This window comes from Euleptes europaea, chromosome 5, assembly GCF_029931775.1.
Source record: "Euleptes europaea isolate rEulEur1 chromosome 5, rEulEur1.hap1, whole genome shotgun sequence".
Lineage (NCBI taxonomy): Eukaryota > Metazoa > Chordata > Lepidosauria > Squamata > Sphaerodactylidae > Euleptes > Euleptes europaea.
The window spans coordinates 81,862,741-81,877,430 of NC_079316.1; the positions used below are offsets into that span (position 1 = coordinate 81,862,741).

General features: G+C 40.6%; 1 protein-coding gene across 1 annotated transcript in view; it reads right to left on the minus strand.

The window, feature by feature from the left end:
* Positions 1-560: 560 nt before the first annotated feature.
* HECTD2 (HECT domain E3 ubiquitin protein ligase 2) overlaps positions 561-14,690 on the minus strand; it is a 51,945-nt gene continuing 37,815 nt past the window's right edge. The window contains exons 13-21 of the mRNA XM_056849564.1: positions 12,591-12,723; positions 11,573-11,661; positions 8,803-8,961; positions 5,813-5,887; positions 4,582-4,669; positions 4,306-4,412; positions 3,027-3,142; positions 2,780-2,923; positions 561-826 (exon numbers count right to left, since the gene is read on the minus strand). Of these exons, the coding sequence (XP_056705542.1) occupies positions 706-826; positions 2,780-2,923; positions 3,027-3,142; positions 4,306-4,412; positions 4,582-4,669; positions 5,813-5,887; positions 8,803-8,961; positions 11,573-11,661; positions 12,591-12,723 (1,032 nt within the window). The 3' untranslated portion in view covers positions 561-705. The remainder of the gene's footprint in view (positions 827-2,779; positions 2,924-3,026; positions 3,143-4,305; positions 4,413-4,581; positions 4,670-5,812; positions 5,888-8,802; positions 8,962-11,572; positions 11,662-12,590; positions 12,724-14,690) is intronic.

The following is a 14,690-nucleotide window of genomic DNA, read 5'->3' on the forward strand; positions in this document are numbered from 1 at the left end:
AATACTTTGTAAAAATAAATCTTTAGCTGTAAATGGCACTATCAAAATCATATTGTTCCACAGGCAGTTATTTACATGCTTTTAAAACAACGACATTCACATTGTAGAGAATGAAAACCATAGTATTTACACTGTATATTTCATCTATACTATAACTGTTTTTTGCGTCAACATAAAAAACAGCCACATGCCTCAAGTTAAAGGCAGTTATAAATTTTGCTGCAGCGTGAGTGCTGACTGAAGAATAATCCACCACTGGGCTTAGTTAATCAAGAAATATATTATTTATACGTCATAATTCCCAGATGAAGCATGATTTACACCAATTAGAATGAACAGTAAATTACTCTGCACCTCTTGCCTCTATAGTTTGGGCAACCAACGTGATGGGCTGGATCCATTAACCAGACTTTCCTCAGAAGTCAGTGGCCATTCTTGTCGCCTATATATACATATATATACACATGCACAAACAAAATCTGTATATTACCTTGAATACTATACAAAATTCTTTTTACTGTAAGAAAGCAGTAAGAATGTTTCAATACAGAAACAATTGCTAATTTTCTTTAAAAAAAACAAATGGGAGTTACTACACAGTTCTGAATAAGACTGCCACATTATCGAGAGACAGGGATTTGAAGAACTTTAAAGGCACAGTGAGAAGGGAGTGAGTGCTACATCTGCTGTTCTTTTCAGCTCTTCTTATTCTAAACCAAAGCCCTCTGCATTTGAAATTCCAATGGTTAATTTTTCCTTCAATTCCTTTTTGGTCTTGTAAGGAGGCAGGCAAAGCTGATTGAAGCAAGTGTGAGCAACAGGTAACCTAGAAACATTGTAAGAAATTATATACATTGTTAGTAAAAAATAATTCAGTGAATTACTCATCAATAATTCACAAATAATTATTTCTAACTTAAACTGCTGCTTCGATCCACAGTTTTATGTGTGTGGTGATGCATACATATTCGTATACCTTAGGACACCATTCCAGTGGGAAGGACTATATTTTTGTTCAAAGCAATTCATACAAATTAGTAGCCATGAAAAGTTTCAACTGTCCATTTCTGCATATTAACAGTGCATTCCTGAAGCAGGGGCGAGTTGGCTTAGGAGCCGAAGTGATCTCACAGTGGTGTAAGTGCCCGGTTATCCTGGGATAATGAGCACTTGCGGCTCCGCAGAGGGCTTCCCCACCGGCCCAGGGACGCCACACCGCAGCATGAGGTTCTCCCAGTGCAAATACCCTTTTTCTACTTTGTTCTCTTCTTCTAGGGTTGCCAACTTCCAGGTGGGGTCTGGAGATTTTCTGGAATTACAGAAGATGTCCCAACTATAGAGATCAGTTCCCCTGATCACTTCACCCTCCAAAGCAGCCATTTCCCCAGGGGAACTGATCTGTCATCTGGAGATCAGTTCTAATTCTTGGGGTTCTCCAGACCCCCCCTGGAGGTTGGCAACCCTACTTCCCATGGAGGAAATGGCTGCTTTGGAGGGTCCCTCTCTTCCTCAGACCCTACCCTGTCCAGGCACCACCCCCAAATCTCCAGAAATTTCCTAACCTCAAGTTGGAAACCCTTTCTCCTTCCCACCCAACAGCCAACCTACTTTTATCTGCCCCTCTGTCTTAAGCTTTAAACAGATTTTGCCTCCAGCCTGGAGCTAGCAACACTATCCTCAGGCATGGTCCCAAGGAGTCTTCCCTCAAAGGTCAAAACAGCCCTGAAAAGGGCCCCTGCCCCCTCTCCCTGCCTTTACTCACAGAAACTCCAAAGTAGATGCCATAGCTGGGCCCAGAATGGATCCTTGTGGTGGCAACCGCTGCCAGCAGCGTCTGTGCATGCACTAATTTTTAAATGGGGGGAATTTAAACCCCCATTTTTTTTTTTAGTTTTCAGATTTTTCTGCAAACCTGGGGAGTGCCCCAAGTTTGCAGAAAAACAGCGTTGCTTACCTGTAACTGTTGTTCATCAAGTGGTCTTCTGTGCAGGCACACACGGGAACTGCGCATGTGCAGGCCAGCTGCAGAGAACTTTCTGTGGAAAGCTTCTAGAAGGGATGCTTCCCCTCCCCCCTTCCTGCGCTCCGTCTCAGACAATGGCTCTTCCTGCCAAAACGGTCACATGATGGGGAAGGGGAGTGGCCATCCCTCAGTTCTCTCATCGCCGCCGTGGAGAAGCTTCAGACAATAAGGTGAGGCAACCCACTGAGGGGACAGGAGAGAGGGATGTGTGCCTGCACAGAAGACCACTCAATGAACAAGTTACAGGTAAGCAACACTGTTTTTCATCATTGTGGTTTCTGTGCGGTCCCACACGGGAGAGTGGCAAACTCATTACTCAGGAGGCAGGAACAGTTGTTGGCTGAGATGGAGAGCGGGCTGGGGGGAAGGGGAAGCGTCCCTTCTAGAAGCTTTCCACAGAAAGTTCTCAGTGGCTGGCATGTGCATGCACAGTTCCCATGTGGGACTGCACAGAAACCATGATGATGAAGAATCTGTTTAGCATTGGTTTGGTCTCAATCTGTGGATTTAGGTATCCGCAGATGGGAGTCACACATCACTATTAGATATATAGATGATAATTATGATAATATGCACAATAAATACATTTAATAACATGAAATATCTTTCACTCAGTAACTAGGATTTCTAGTGGCAATTTTTCATCTGTTAAATCAATTGTGAAATGTCTGCAGCTTTTCAAGAAATTCTAAGTGAAATGTTTCTGCAATTTTAGAGAAGTCAAATAATAAGATGGATGGAAACCAAATTATTTACCAGTTTGTGGATGCTTCACTCTTGGAAATCTTGAAATTCAAGTCAGTCATTCCTCCCACTGGTACTCTATCACTTCCTGTAGCAAAATGCAGGAGCTTTTTTTGAAGCTCAAGTGGAAATTCAAGTACCACCTCCCAGAAGTGTCTATAAGATGCATAAAATAAATCTTAGTTCTTAGTTACAATCAGTTCCTACTGCAATTCTGTACATATTACCATTAAGAGTCAAGGGGAGAAAAAATGTCTACCGGATAGTAACATCAGTCTTCTGGTAGCCATCGTACTGAGTTTGTTTCTGGAGGGCATGCATATCCAATTCAGGACTCCCACAAACTAGAATTTCAACCTCTTCAGGGCGAAGCAGCTGTCAAATCATTGAATTTGATAATTAGAGCACACAAACCAGTTAAGCAAGAACTACTGCCTTTAAGCTAATATATTTCTGACTTCTACAGATTTGAACACATGTCCAATTTGCTGTGCTGTCGGTCAAGCTCCAAATATATAATACAGAAGATTTTTAAAGGGGGGGGGGAGGAAACACACTCAGAACTCATTCATTACTGTCCTGTAGAAAACAAAAATAAAGATGTGTTCTCAAAGGAATCTACATCTAAACTTCACTATTTTGCACAACAATTCTCCCACTTATCTATTCAAGCTCAAAAAGAGTTGGTGTTTTGGTCAAATGACCATAAAAAAAGGGGGTTGGTGTTTCATATGTTTAAGCCATATATATATACACACACAGTATTTTTTATAACATTTTCGAACTCTTAATACATCGCTGGGAATACATAATGCGGTAACCCCCAATAAGCTGTACCGCATTATGTATTCCCAGCGATGTATTAAGAGTTTGAAAACGTTATAAAAAATACTGTTCACACTTTTTATGAATTCCCACCAATGTATTAAGAGTTTGAAACTGTTATAAAAAATACTGTTCGCACTTTGTTTGGCCCCTTTAGCTGTGAAGACGTCTTCCAACCACTTTTTAGCCGTGGCATCCAAAAACCCTTTTAAAGCGGTGTTTTTTATAACATTTTCAAACTCTTAATACATTGCTGGGAATACATAATGCGGTAACCCCCAACAGAAATATATGTTGTATACTTTTGTTAGTATCTTGACTATATTGTAATACTGGGAGATCTCCAGGCCCCACCTGGAGGTTAGCAACCCTACTAGCTCCTCATGCAGATGTTTGGGTGTTGAATAGGGTTGCCACCCTCCAGGTAGTAGCTGGAGATCTCCTGCTATTACAGCTGATCTCCAGCCGTTAGAGATCAGTTCCCCTGGAGAAAATGGCCACTTTGGCAATTGGACTCTATGGCATTGAAGTCCCTCCTCTCCCCAGGCTCCACCCCAAAAACCTCCCACTGGTGGCGAAGAGGGACCTGGCAACCCTAGTGTTGAACCAGCTCAGCATTTTATATATGCACAATCCCTAGCATATGTTCTATTTGCCACAACTGTTATTGCTGAACAAACATCAAGAATGAGTTTGCAAATTTTTATTCTTACCATCAATGCATATGAAGCACAGACACTGTGAAATCCATAATAAAATGCTGCAAACTGTTTGTAGATTGATTTGTTGAGAAGGAAGTCTACATAAAGCTGCACGTACTCTTAAAAAGAAAATAATTGGTTTTCAATTTTGTTATGCATTGCTGTTTATTGCAATTTATCCTAAAGTAGAATAGAGTTACCAGCAGTACTTTTATAAGCCAGCTAACTAAAACTAACATTTCAATTGAAAAAAGAAAACCTGCAGTTCTATTTATGCAATCAGTCTACCTTTTCTATTTTGATTGGTAACTGGGATTTTATCACCGTCAGGCTTTAGGTTGTAACACTTGATGACTCCAAATTCTTCTTGAAAAACCTGAGGAAAGAAAAGAGCGATGCCCGTTATTGAAACACCTTTGAGAAAATATGGGACAGTCAACAAGCAGTCATCACATTGGGATACGTCTTTCCAGTAGTTCTATGATGAATGAGTAGAACAGGAGCTAGACATCGCTGAGGAATTCTTGCTATGCTGTCCCTGAAACTAGAGCTGTGGCTATAGAGACAGCCTGCTTCTATCTTTTAATAGATTTTTCATTACTGATCCCTATGAATTTTGACATTGGGCTCAATATAGCCCAGCTACTGATCTCAGTTTCCCTGCTTTTCATCTTTGGCCTAATCTTCAGAAGAGATCTCTCAAGTGCTAATCCTGACCATCCAAACTTCACAGCATGCTCCTATCTCAGCCTTTGCTTCAATCTTTTCTTTCATCATGGAATTCCAGATGGAACACTCCATTGCCCACTGGGCATTAATGTCCTCATCTGAGGACAGAAATCATCTGTGCGCAGATCTTTTGACCCTTAGGCTGCAATCCTAAAAATTCTCAGTCACATTCTCAGCTCTTACAGGGAAAAAGAGAAAGGTAGAAGCCAAGGAAGATTCTAGTACACCAATATTCACAAAAACACATATTTTCTGACACCCCATTGGCAGATGAGCAGAATAGAGATGTGGGGGGAGGATCACTAGGGTTGCCAACCTCCAGGTGGTGGCTGGAGATATCCCGCTATTACAACTGATCTCCAGACAAAAGAGATTAGTTCCCCTAGAGAAAATAGCCGCTTGGGCAATTGGACTCTATGGCACTGAAGTCCGTCCCCTTTCCAAACCCCACCCTCCTCAGGCTCCAACCCAAAATATCCAGGTATTTCCCATCCCGGAACTGGCAACCCTAGCTCCAGGATCATGTCTCTCCCACAAACTGAAGGCTACAATTTGCCCCTTCCCTGGGTGGGGATCTAACCCACTGAATACAGTCTGAACAGCAGGGGGAAAGCTAAATGTTATACAACTGACTGATGTTTTAGAATGTGTCAGAGATATATTTCCAATTTTTTTCATTACATTCAGCCATTAGTTTAACATAATTTTTTTTGTTCAAAACAGGGTATATAAAAAAACATAAAATTAGGTTAATACATTCTTGTTTACAATAAATGTATTTCCATTATACCTGGAAGGTTGAATAAAAATCTTCTTCAACATTCCCTTCATATGTCAGAAGCTCCTTTAGTCCATGAGCCAGCTCCTGTAATTAGAAAAACTTACACAATATATAACACATAGAACATACTTCTTTTCACACAGTTCGCAAAGCACAAGGTGCAGGAGATCAACTGGGAAGGCATGAGCCTTCTCATGCTACAGACACACAAGCACATGCATTGGTGCTTTCTCCACTAAACCATCTAGAAGCAGAGACCAATGTTTTTCTGGTTGTTGCTTTCGTGTACTTTAAAAGAAAAGTGGAAATTTATACATGCGCACATCCTTCACAACTGATAGGGTATACTTGTATTTTGTACTCACATTTCTGTACAGAGTTCAAAATGTACTGTGAAAAAGTATTCACTGACCCTTTCAGGTATTTTACCTACCTCTTCACAAGGCCAGGTGAAGGGTATCAATTTGATGAAGTCTCATAATACATAACTCTGGGCTAAAGTATATTCTCTGTGGGAGATTAATGATCAGATCTATGGATGTTATTTTTGCATTTTTAACCTTTCCCCCTTTTTATTTTGCTTTAGATGGGTGCAGCGGGTTCTAAATTTGAGTGGAACAGTAGCATTGGGGAAGGAGATTTTAACCATTTGATAATTTAAATTCCTTCTCCCAATCTTCAGTGGAACAATTTATACCAAGAAAATGAACAGAGGAAAAAAGATAATCCCATTTCTTCCAGCACCAGTTCTCCAACCACATTTAGAACCCCACCAAGTATATTTAATTTTTTAAAAAATGTCTCAATGTTGAGGAATCCAATGAAAGATGTTCCACATTCCATGTACATTTAGCTGTAGGATATTTTATAGGATGTTTGCTTTGAATCTTTCCTTCAGCTTCCTGGAGCATCATAGAATATTATAAGCTCAGTAATTAAAAAGAAAAAGAAATCTAACCAGGCACAGAATATAAAGGTTGAGTATCCCTTATCCGGACTGCTTGGGACCAGAAGTGATCCATATTACAGATCTTTCCATATTCTGGAATACTTTGGAATTTTTGTATATACATAATGAGATATCTTGAGGATGAGGCCCAAATTCATTTATGTTTTATATAAACTTTACGCACATAGCATGAATGTAATTTTAAACAATATTTTAGATAGTTGTGTGTACATTGAACCATCCGAAAGCAAAGGCGTAACTATCTCACCAGAATACCTGTATCAGCTGTTAAACAAGAGCAACAACAAACTAACAACGGCAGACTTTCAGTCTCCACCTATGATGCAGAGTACACTGTATTTAATTTTTTTTAGGTAAGAGGAAATGTTGAAAGCAGGCAGCACGGATCTGCCTGCATGCCGGCTTGAAGGGGCTGGTTTACAGATCAGTCCAGATATGGGATGTCCAGAGAAGGGATACTTTACCTGCAGTCGCAAAAAGCAGCTGGGGTGATATGGATCAGGGCCCAGTAGGATGGAAAGGTTGCCCATACCATTTATTTAATAAAAATGCCTTCAGGCTGTGATAAGACACAGTTGGGGGGAAAATGGTACCTGTTTTGTTAGCCTACATTCCCCCTAAAGGTAAAGGTCCCCTGTGCAAGCACCGGGTCATTCCTGACCCATGGGGTGACGTCACATCCCTATGTTTCCAAGGCAGACTTTGTTTGCGGGGTGGTTTGCCAGTGCCTTCCCCAGCCATCTTCCCTTTGCCCCCAGCAAGCTGGGTACTCATTTTACCGACCTCGGAAGGATGGAAGGCTGAGTCAACCTTGAGCCGGCTACCTGAAACTGACTTCCGTCGGGATCGAACTCAGGTCATGAGCAGAGCTTTTGACTGCAGTACTGCAGCTTAACACTCTGCACCACGGGGCTCCTACTGGGGATTAAAGCAGTATGTGGGAGCATTTTTGATCCCTAATGTCAGGTGTAATTTGGCCTGCAAATGTAAAAGAACCAATTCTCTGCGAGGGATGCAAAGTCCATACTGTAATGACAAGCTCTTCATGATAATATGTGTTTCATATGATTGCTTTTTATGCTACTTTTGGGAGTGTTTTGGGACACCAGGAGCCAAAAGGGAGAGAGGAAGCTGTTTGACAGCATCTTGGTCCCTTTAAATTTTCAAGGGCCATGATTTTCTATTGGGAGGCCAGGTCTACTCCCATAGAAAATAATAGCCCTTTAAAATTTAATGGGACGGGAGACATACCAACTAACAGCTGATCTAGTAGACCTGGCCTGAGAGGTTAGGTCTACTGCTCATAGGAAAGAATGGCTCCATTATTTCCTCTGGGTGCTAGAAAAGCCAGGTTTACCCATTCAACGGATATAGTTGGCATCTCAGCACCTTTAAATTGTATTTATTTTCTATGGCCTCCCTGCTCCTGAGGCCTGTAGAGGGAATTGCTAAAATGCTAAACCCTGAAAAAAAATCCCCAAAACAGTAAGGATTCCCAACAATTTGGGATAACAGAAAGCATGCCCTTCTGAAATCTGAATGCAAAATTAAAATTAATTTTTTGAAGTGCATACCCCTACTATCTACATTGAGAAATTTAATGGAATATAAACATAGAGTACTGATTCTCATGCTATTTCCACGTCAAGAAGTCACTTTTGGTAGTCACTCTGAGGTGTGATCTAGTTGCAGAGACTAACCAAACATTTTTTGGAGAGGCAGCAGAACATGTAGGCATTTACTATGGGCATAGCTGATGAACACCTGTAGCCTAATCAGGGCCCCTGCATCATTCCCAAGCTGGCTGCCAAAGGAGTCAAAAAACCGTGACCAGCTGCATAAGGAGCTCAAGCAACTGACCTTTGCCCTGATGTCAGAAATTACAGGCCTCATAATGTGAGTCTCATAGCTTTTACCTATACTTCCACAATCCCAACTACAGATTTACTCTGTATCTGAAAATGCCCACTCCAAAACTGCATGACAAGAATTATTCCTTAAAAGTGTTTTTTTTAATAGCCATACTTACTGGCATAACCTGGCATAGGTCATCGATTGTAACACTACCAATTCCCACAGGTGTATTCTGATCACTGGGTACAATAGGAGGACTAAGCAGTTTTTTGTAGCAACATGGTGGAAATCGAATATCCAGTGTGATGCTGTTGTAGACTGCTAGTCCCATTAGCTAAATATTCCATGTTAAGTTTAAAACCACACAATCGTCTATTATATCCTAATATACATTTAGTAATAGCTGAAAAAAGTCTAAAAATGGCTTGTAAATACTATAATACTTACGATTGATGAGAAATTTTGTTCATTTATGTTTAAATTCCTAGCATTTTTAGGACACTGCACTCTAATATAAATGTTGTATAATAGCCAATCAACCAATTACAAGAAAATGATTTTAACAAGGCACTAAATTCTATTATATGTTAGAGCAAAAATACAAGAAAGGGAGAACAGATAACCCAAGAAAAAATGAATGTAAGATGATAGGAAATCTGAAATCTAAACTACAGAAGTTTCATAAATCTATCCTTGCTATTTGCCACTGTAGACAAACTATACTTGTATTAGGGTTGGCAACCTCCAGGTGGTGGCTGGAGATCTCCCGCTATTACAACTGATCTCCAGGCAATAGATCTTAGTCAGACACTACACCATCTCCACAATATGCCAACATTTTCATGGCAGATCTAGAACAACGTTTTCTGAACTCATACCCACTGGCACCTCTCCTTTACTTGAGGTTCATTGATGACATTTTCTTTGTCTGGACTCATGGCAAAGAAGCCCTTGAAAGATTTCACCAGGCTTTCAACGACTTCCACCCCACCATCAATCTAACTATGAATTATTCCGAACAAGAAATCAACTTCCTAGACACCACAGTACGGATCCATGGGGGACACACAAGCACCACATTGTACCGGAAACCGACAGATCGGCAAACGTATCTACATGCGTCCAGCCACCACCCCAACCATATCAGACAATCCATTGTCTATAGCCAAGCCCTACGCTATAGTCGCATCTGCTCCAATCCTTCAGACAGAGATACACACTTGAGAGACCTACAGCAAACATTTTTGCAACTACAATATCCTGCAGATATGGTGCGAAGGATGATTGAGAAGGCCAGAATGATACCCAGGCACAACTTACTACAAGATAAGCCCAGAGAGAATGACAACAGAACACCTCTGGTTGTCACTTATAGCTCCCAACTAAAACCAGTCCAACGTATTATTAAGGACCTACAACCAATGCTGGATTGTGACACTTCCCTCGCTGAAGCACTGGGGGGATGTCCCTTTCTTGCTTACAGACAGCCGGCTAACCTAAAACAACTTCTCACCCATGATGATAAACTACTTAACAAGAACATGGACTCTGGCACCAAGGCCTGCAACAAACCAAGGTGCCAACTTTGCCCTCATATAGATTCTAGGAACACCATCTCTGGACCCACCAATGTCAGCCATACTATCTCAGGTTCATATTCCTGCTCATCTTCTAATGTGATTTATGCCATCACATGCCAGCAATGCCCTTCCACAATCTACATTGGACAAACAGGTCAGTCTCTTAGACAAAGATTAAATGGACATAAGTCTGACATCAGAAACCACAATATTCAAAAACCAGTGGGTGAACATTTCAACCTTCCAGGACATTCTGTTGCAGATTTAAGAGTAGCAGTTCTCTTACAAAGGAATTTTAAAGGGAGATTGGAAAGAGAAACTGCTGAATTACAGTTGATATTCAAACTAAAGTCAATGCATTTACCTGGGCTGAATAAAGACCTTGCATTCATGGCCCATTACCAATGCTGATTTCTCCACACCCATCTCTCCCCTGGACATCACAGACTCTTCTGCATATCACACCTAATCCAATCAAGCCTGCTATTCACATTTACATACTGTTCCTCTACTTAAAGACCGATGGATTCACATTCTAGCTGTATCTGAAGAAGTGAGCTGTGGCTCACGAAAGCTCATACCCTACCAGAAAATATTTTTGTTAGTCTTTAAGGTGCTACTGGACTCTTGCCCTTTTTGACTACTGCAAACAGACTAACACGGCTACCCACTGTGAATTAACTACACCATTTTGTCTCTCTAAATTCCAAATATAATCTCAGAAATTGGAATTTCAATTTCTCCCCCAAACAGAAAGCCCAAACGGGAAAGTAAAGGCCAGAGAGTTATGCTCAATTCTGATGTCCAACTTACAAGCCAGAGTTTGTTCTTGACAAGCATGAACCTGATGAACTAGCAGACTCATGCATTCCCTCCTGCCCCACCTTATGCAAACATGCCAAGATGAGAGACAAAACTCTTCAGTGATCTCCAGTTAGTCAGGACATCCAGATATGGGCACCTTTAAAAAACTGAGTTTCTTTCTCAGTAAACTGGATTCTTAGTCACATTTTAATCCTGGTTGAGAATTCCAGTTAATGGGGAAAAATATAACCTCAGTTTTGGAAGGTGTATTTGAACAGAAGAACTATCTGGACTCAGTGAATCAGGGAGTACCATGTAAGTGGAGGTGAGACAGCATGTGAGAGTCAGCAATTAATCCATTCTTGAATTACACATTAAATGAAATGTAGATGTTACTTTTTATATCACAGCTATTTGTACACTGATAATTGACTTCATAAACAATACAAGGATTCTATGAAAGAAAAAAACCTCAAAGGAATACACAAAGCATAAAATATTCTTGAAAAGGTGTGTCTGCTGTGCATATAGCACCTTCTAGTGGGCAGCAGTAAAGGATACAGCTCCAACCAATCGGAATTCAGAATAATTGTCACAGTTTAAGCTACTAAACCAATGACAGTGGGAATCCTTGTGATACGTAAACATGCCTGTAGAAGAGAGCAAACATTTTATATTAACTACTGTCTCAAATTCAAGTTGTCAAGAGTATTTAAGCATGTTGATTTCAAACTGACTTAAACAGCACAAATGAGTCAAAGTATAAGGACTTCTAGGGGTTTTTTCCCCTAGGTGAGGGCCTTCATGGACTGAATTCCGATGTTAAAAAATAAATTCCATTAGAAAAGCATTAGAAAATAAATTCCATTAAATAATTCAGCTAGCTCACAGACTGCTTTAGCAGTTGCTTTTATTTTAGATTGTGTCCTTCCTTTTCATTTCATTCTCAGAATCTTTCACTCCTATATTTATTAAAGTAATATATATAAATATATAGCTCCTACATTAGATAATATGGAGACTGAGTAGAAAAATAAGGTGGTATAAATCCAACAATGACATCAACAAAGTTATAATGTATGATTCTTGTAGGTTATCCGGGCTGTGTGACCGTGGTCTTGGTATTTTCTTTCCTGACATTTCGCCAGCAGCTGTGGCAGGCATCTTCAGAGGAGTAACACTGAAGGACAGTGTCTCTCAGTGTCAAGTGTGCAGGAAGAGTAATATATATATATATATTCTGACTATATATTACTGACTATATATTACTCTTCCTACACGCTTGACACTGAGAGACACTGTCCTTCAGTGTTACTCCTCTGAAGATGCCTGCCACAGCTGCTGGCGAAACGTCAGGAAAGAAAATACCAAGACCACGGTCACACAGCCCGGATAACCTACAAGAACCAATGAACTCTGACTGTGAAAGCCTTCGACAATATTTATAATGAATGATTTGGCACAGGGAGATGATCCAACAGGTATTCATTTTGCTTTTTTAAAATATTGCCCACCTTTACATTGATTAACTCTAAAATCATTTATGCAATTTTAGAAGAGCTTCAATTTAGATACTTGCCATAGTCTGGATGAAAAATCTGTCGAATTAGAAGCAGAAACCATTCTTTTGTGAGGCCACCCATGTCGAGACCAGCTTCTCCTACAAAAGTAACTTTTAATTTTTTTTTCAAATCTGCTCTCTTCCTTGTCAGCTGTTTAAAAGAATATATATATATATATATATAAATTCAAATTTCAAATTTCAGATACTTTTATTGGCATAGTACAATCTGCAGTATATAAAAGGATAACAATTAGAATATATATATATATAAAGACTACAATTGTTAAAAACAGATCAATTTCCTTTAGCTTTCTTCTGAGCAAAATAACATTTCTATAGTTCTTATTTAACATGAAATATTACTTTACTAGGTTATAGATACTTCAGCATGACTAAACAGAGCTGTGTGGCTTTAGGGGAAACATTCCCCAGGATGGGGGACTGCATTTTCTTCACACCTTGAATCAGAGGGAAAGACCTGAATGCCAGGGTTATAGGAATTAAAGCAATGCCTTAATGTGGCTCATTTCCATACTGATTCTCTTAATTATGTAGATAAAACATTTATTAGCCACCTTTTTTCCTTACAGTGTTCAAGGTGGCTAACAATATAGATAAAATACATAACATAAAATACATAAAATACCTACAAAGAAAAAAAAATCTCTTATGGGATGACAGTTTAATTTCTATGGGAAAGAAATAGTTGATTTACTGAGGGTTCCCCCCCCCCCCATTTGCCTACAGCATGCAGGAAGGCCTGGCTGCAGCAATAATTCATTAAAACGTGCATGCACACAAAGTCAGTCCCTACTACACAAAATTATAAGGAGACCTCAGCTGACATTTTATTCTGGAGGATTATAATTTCTAAAATCTAACACAGTACTATCACTTAATCTAACTGCCAAAGAATGACCTCCGGGGAAAGGGGGGGCACACAGCCAAATCTGTGCAACGGGGCCAGCCTTGGCTACCATTTAGGATTCTTACAAACTCAGGGGAACTCAAAATTGTGTGAGAACACGTGTTGGCTGGGTCCAGAAAATAAGGAGGAGCAGTAGGTGGTGGGCCAACTAGAAAATGAGGCAAGGGGGGGGGGGGGATAGCCAGCCGCAAAAGCCAGAAGTGTAACCAGCAGAAAAAAGGAAACTAGGATATCCACTCTCTGCAAGTTGTTGCAGGATTACATCATATCAAACCATATAAAGATGTGTGATGAGGAGTATTAGGTGCCTAAACATTTCAAATTAATTACTAAAGATAGAGGAAGAGTACCTTCCATTATATTATTCTGTGTAGCATTCACATAGATGTGCTTTATTAATTTCTTTTGGTATTATCCATGACTGTGACAGCATTAAATTTATTTACAGACACTGTGGTGCCATTCTTATATTAGTAAGGTATGAATATGTTCCGTTGTCTTCAACTGAGACATCCAGAATTGGACAAATAATGCCTAGTTTTCTGAGCCCAGAGGCCGATGGAACTCAGGAGGCAGAGTGATCCCACCCGCCAGTGTTTCCTTATTCCGTGATAAGAGGCACTTACGATAGTGGCAAGGGCAGTTCCGTCGGCACCTGGGAGCCACGGAGTTGCATGCCGCTCCCCTGGCAGCGCAGTCTCTCTGGGACCTAAATCCCAGAAGAGACATGCATCGCTGGCATGGGGGGGGGGGAGGTTTCCCAGGGCGGAGCTGACATTAGCCAGCTTCCACAGCCCCTCCAGGTCGAGAACGCCCTCTCCAGCAACAGCGTTACTGTGCCATGTTTTTCCTGGTGCAGCCTCGCTGTTCCCAATGGGGAAAAATGCCCCATTTCCCTAAAAAAAGATATGAACAAAAAGCTCTATGGGGCAGGGGTGTACCCTGCCTTACTCCCCAAAGTGGCTTCCATCATCCCCCCCCCTCCATTTTACCCTTACACCCAGGTTACCCAGCAAGGTTTCATGCCACAGAGGGGATACAAACCTGGATCTCCCAGATCCTAGTCTGATAGTCTAACCACTACACAACACACTGATGGACAGCTTGCCTATAGAATGTTACAGGTCAAGTGACAAGTTTTATATCAGCAAGCAGACAGTGTGGTGTGTCAACTCAGTTGTAGGCAT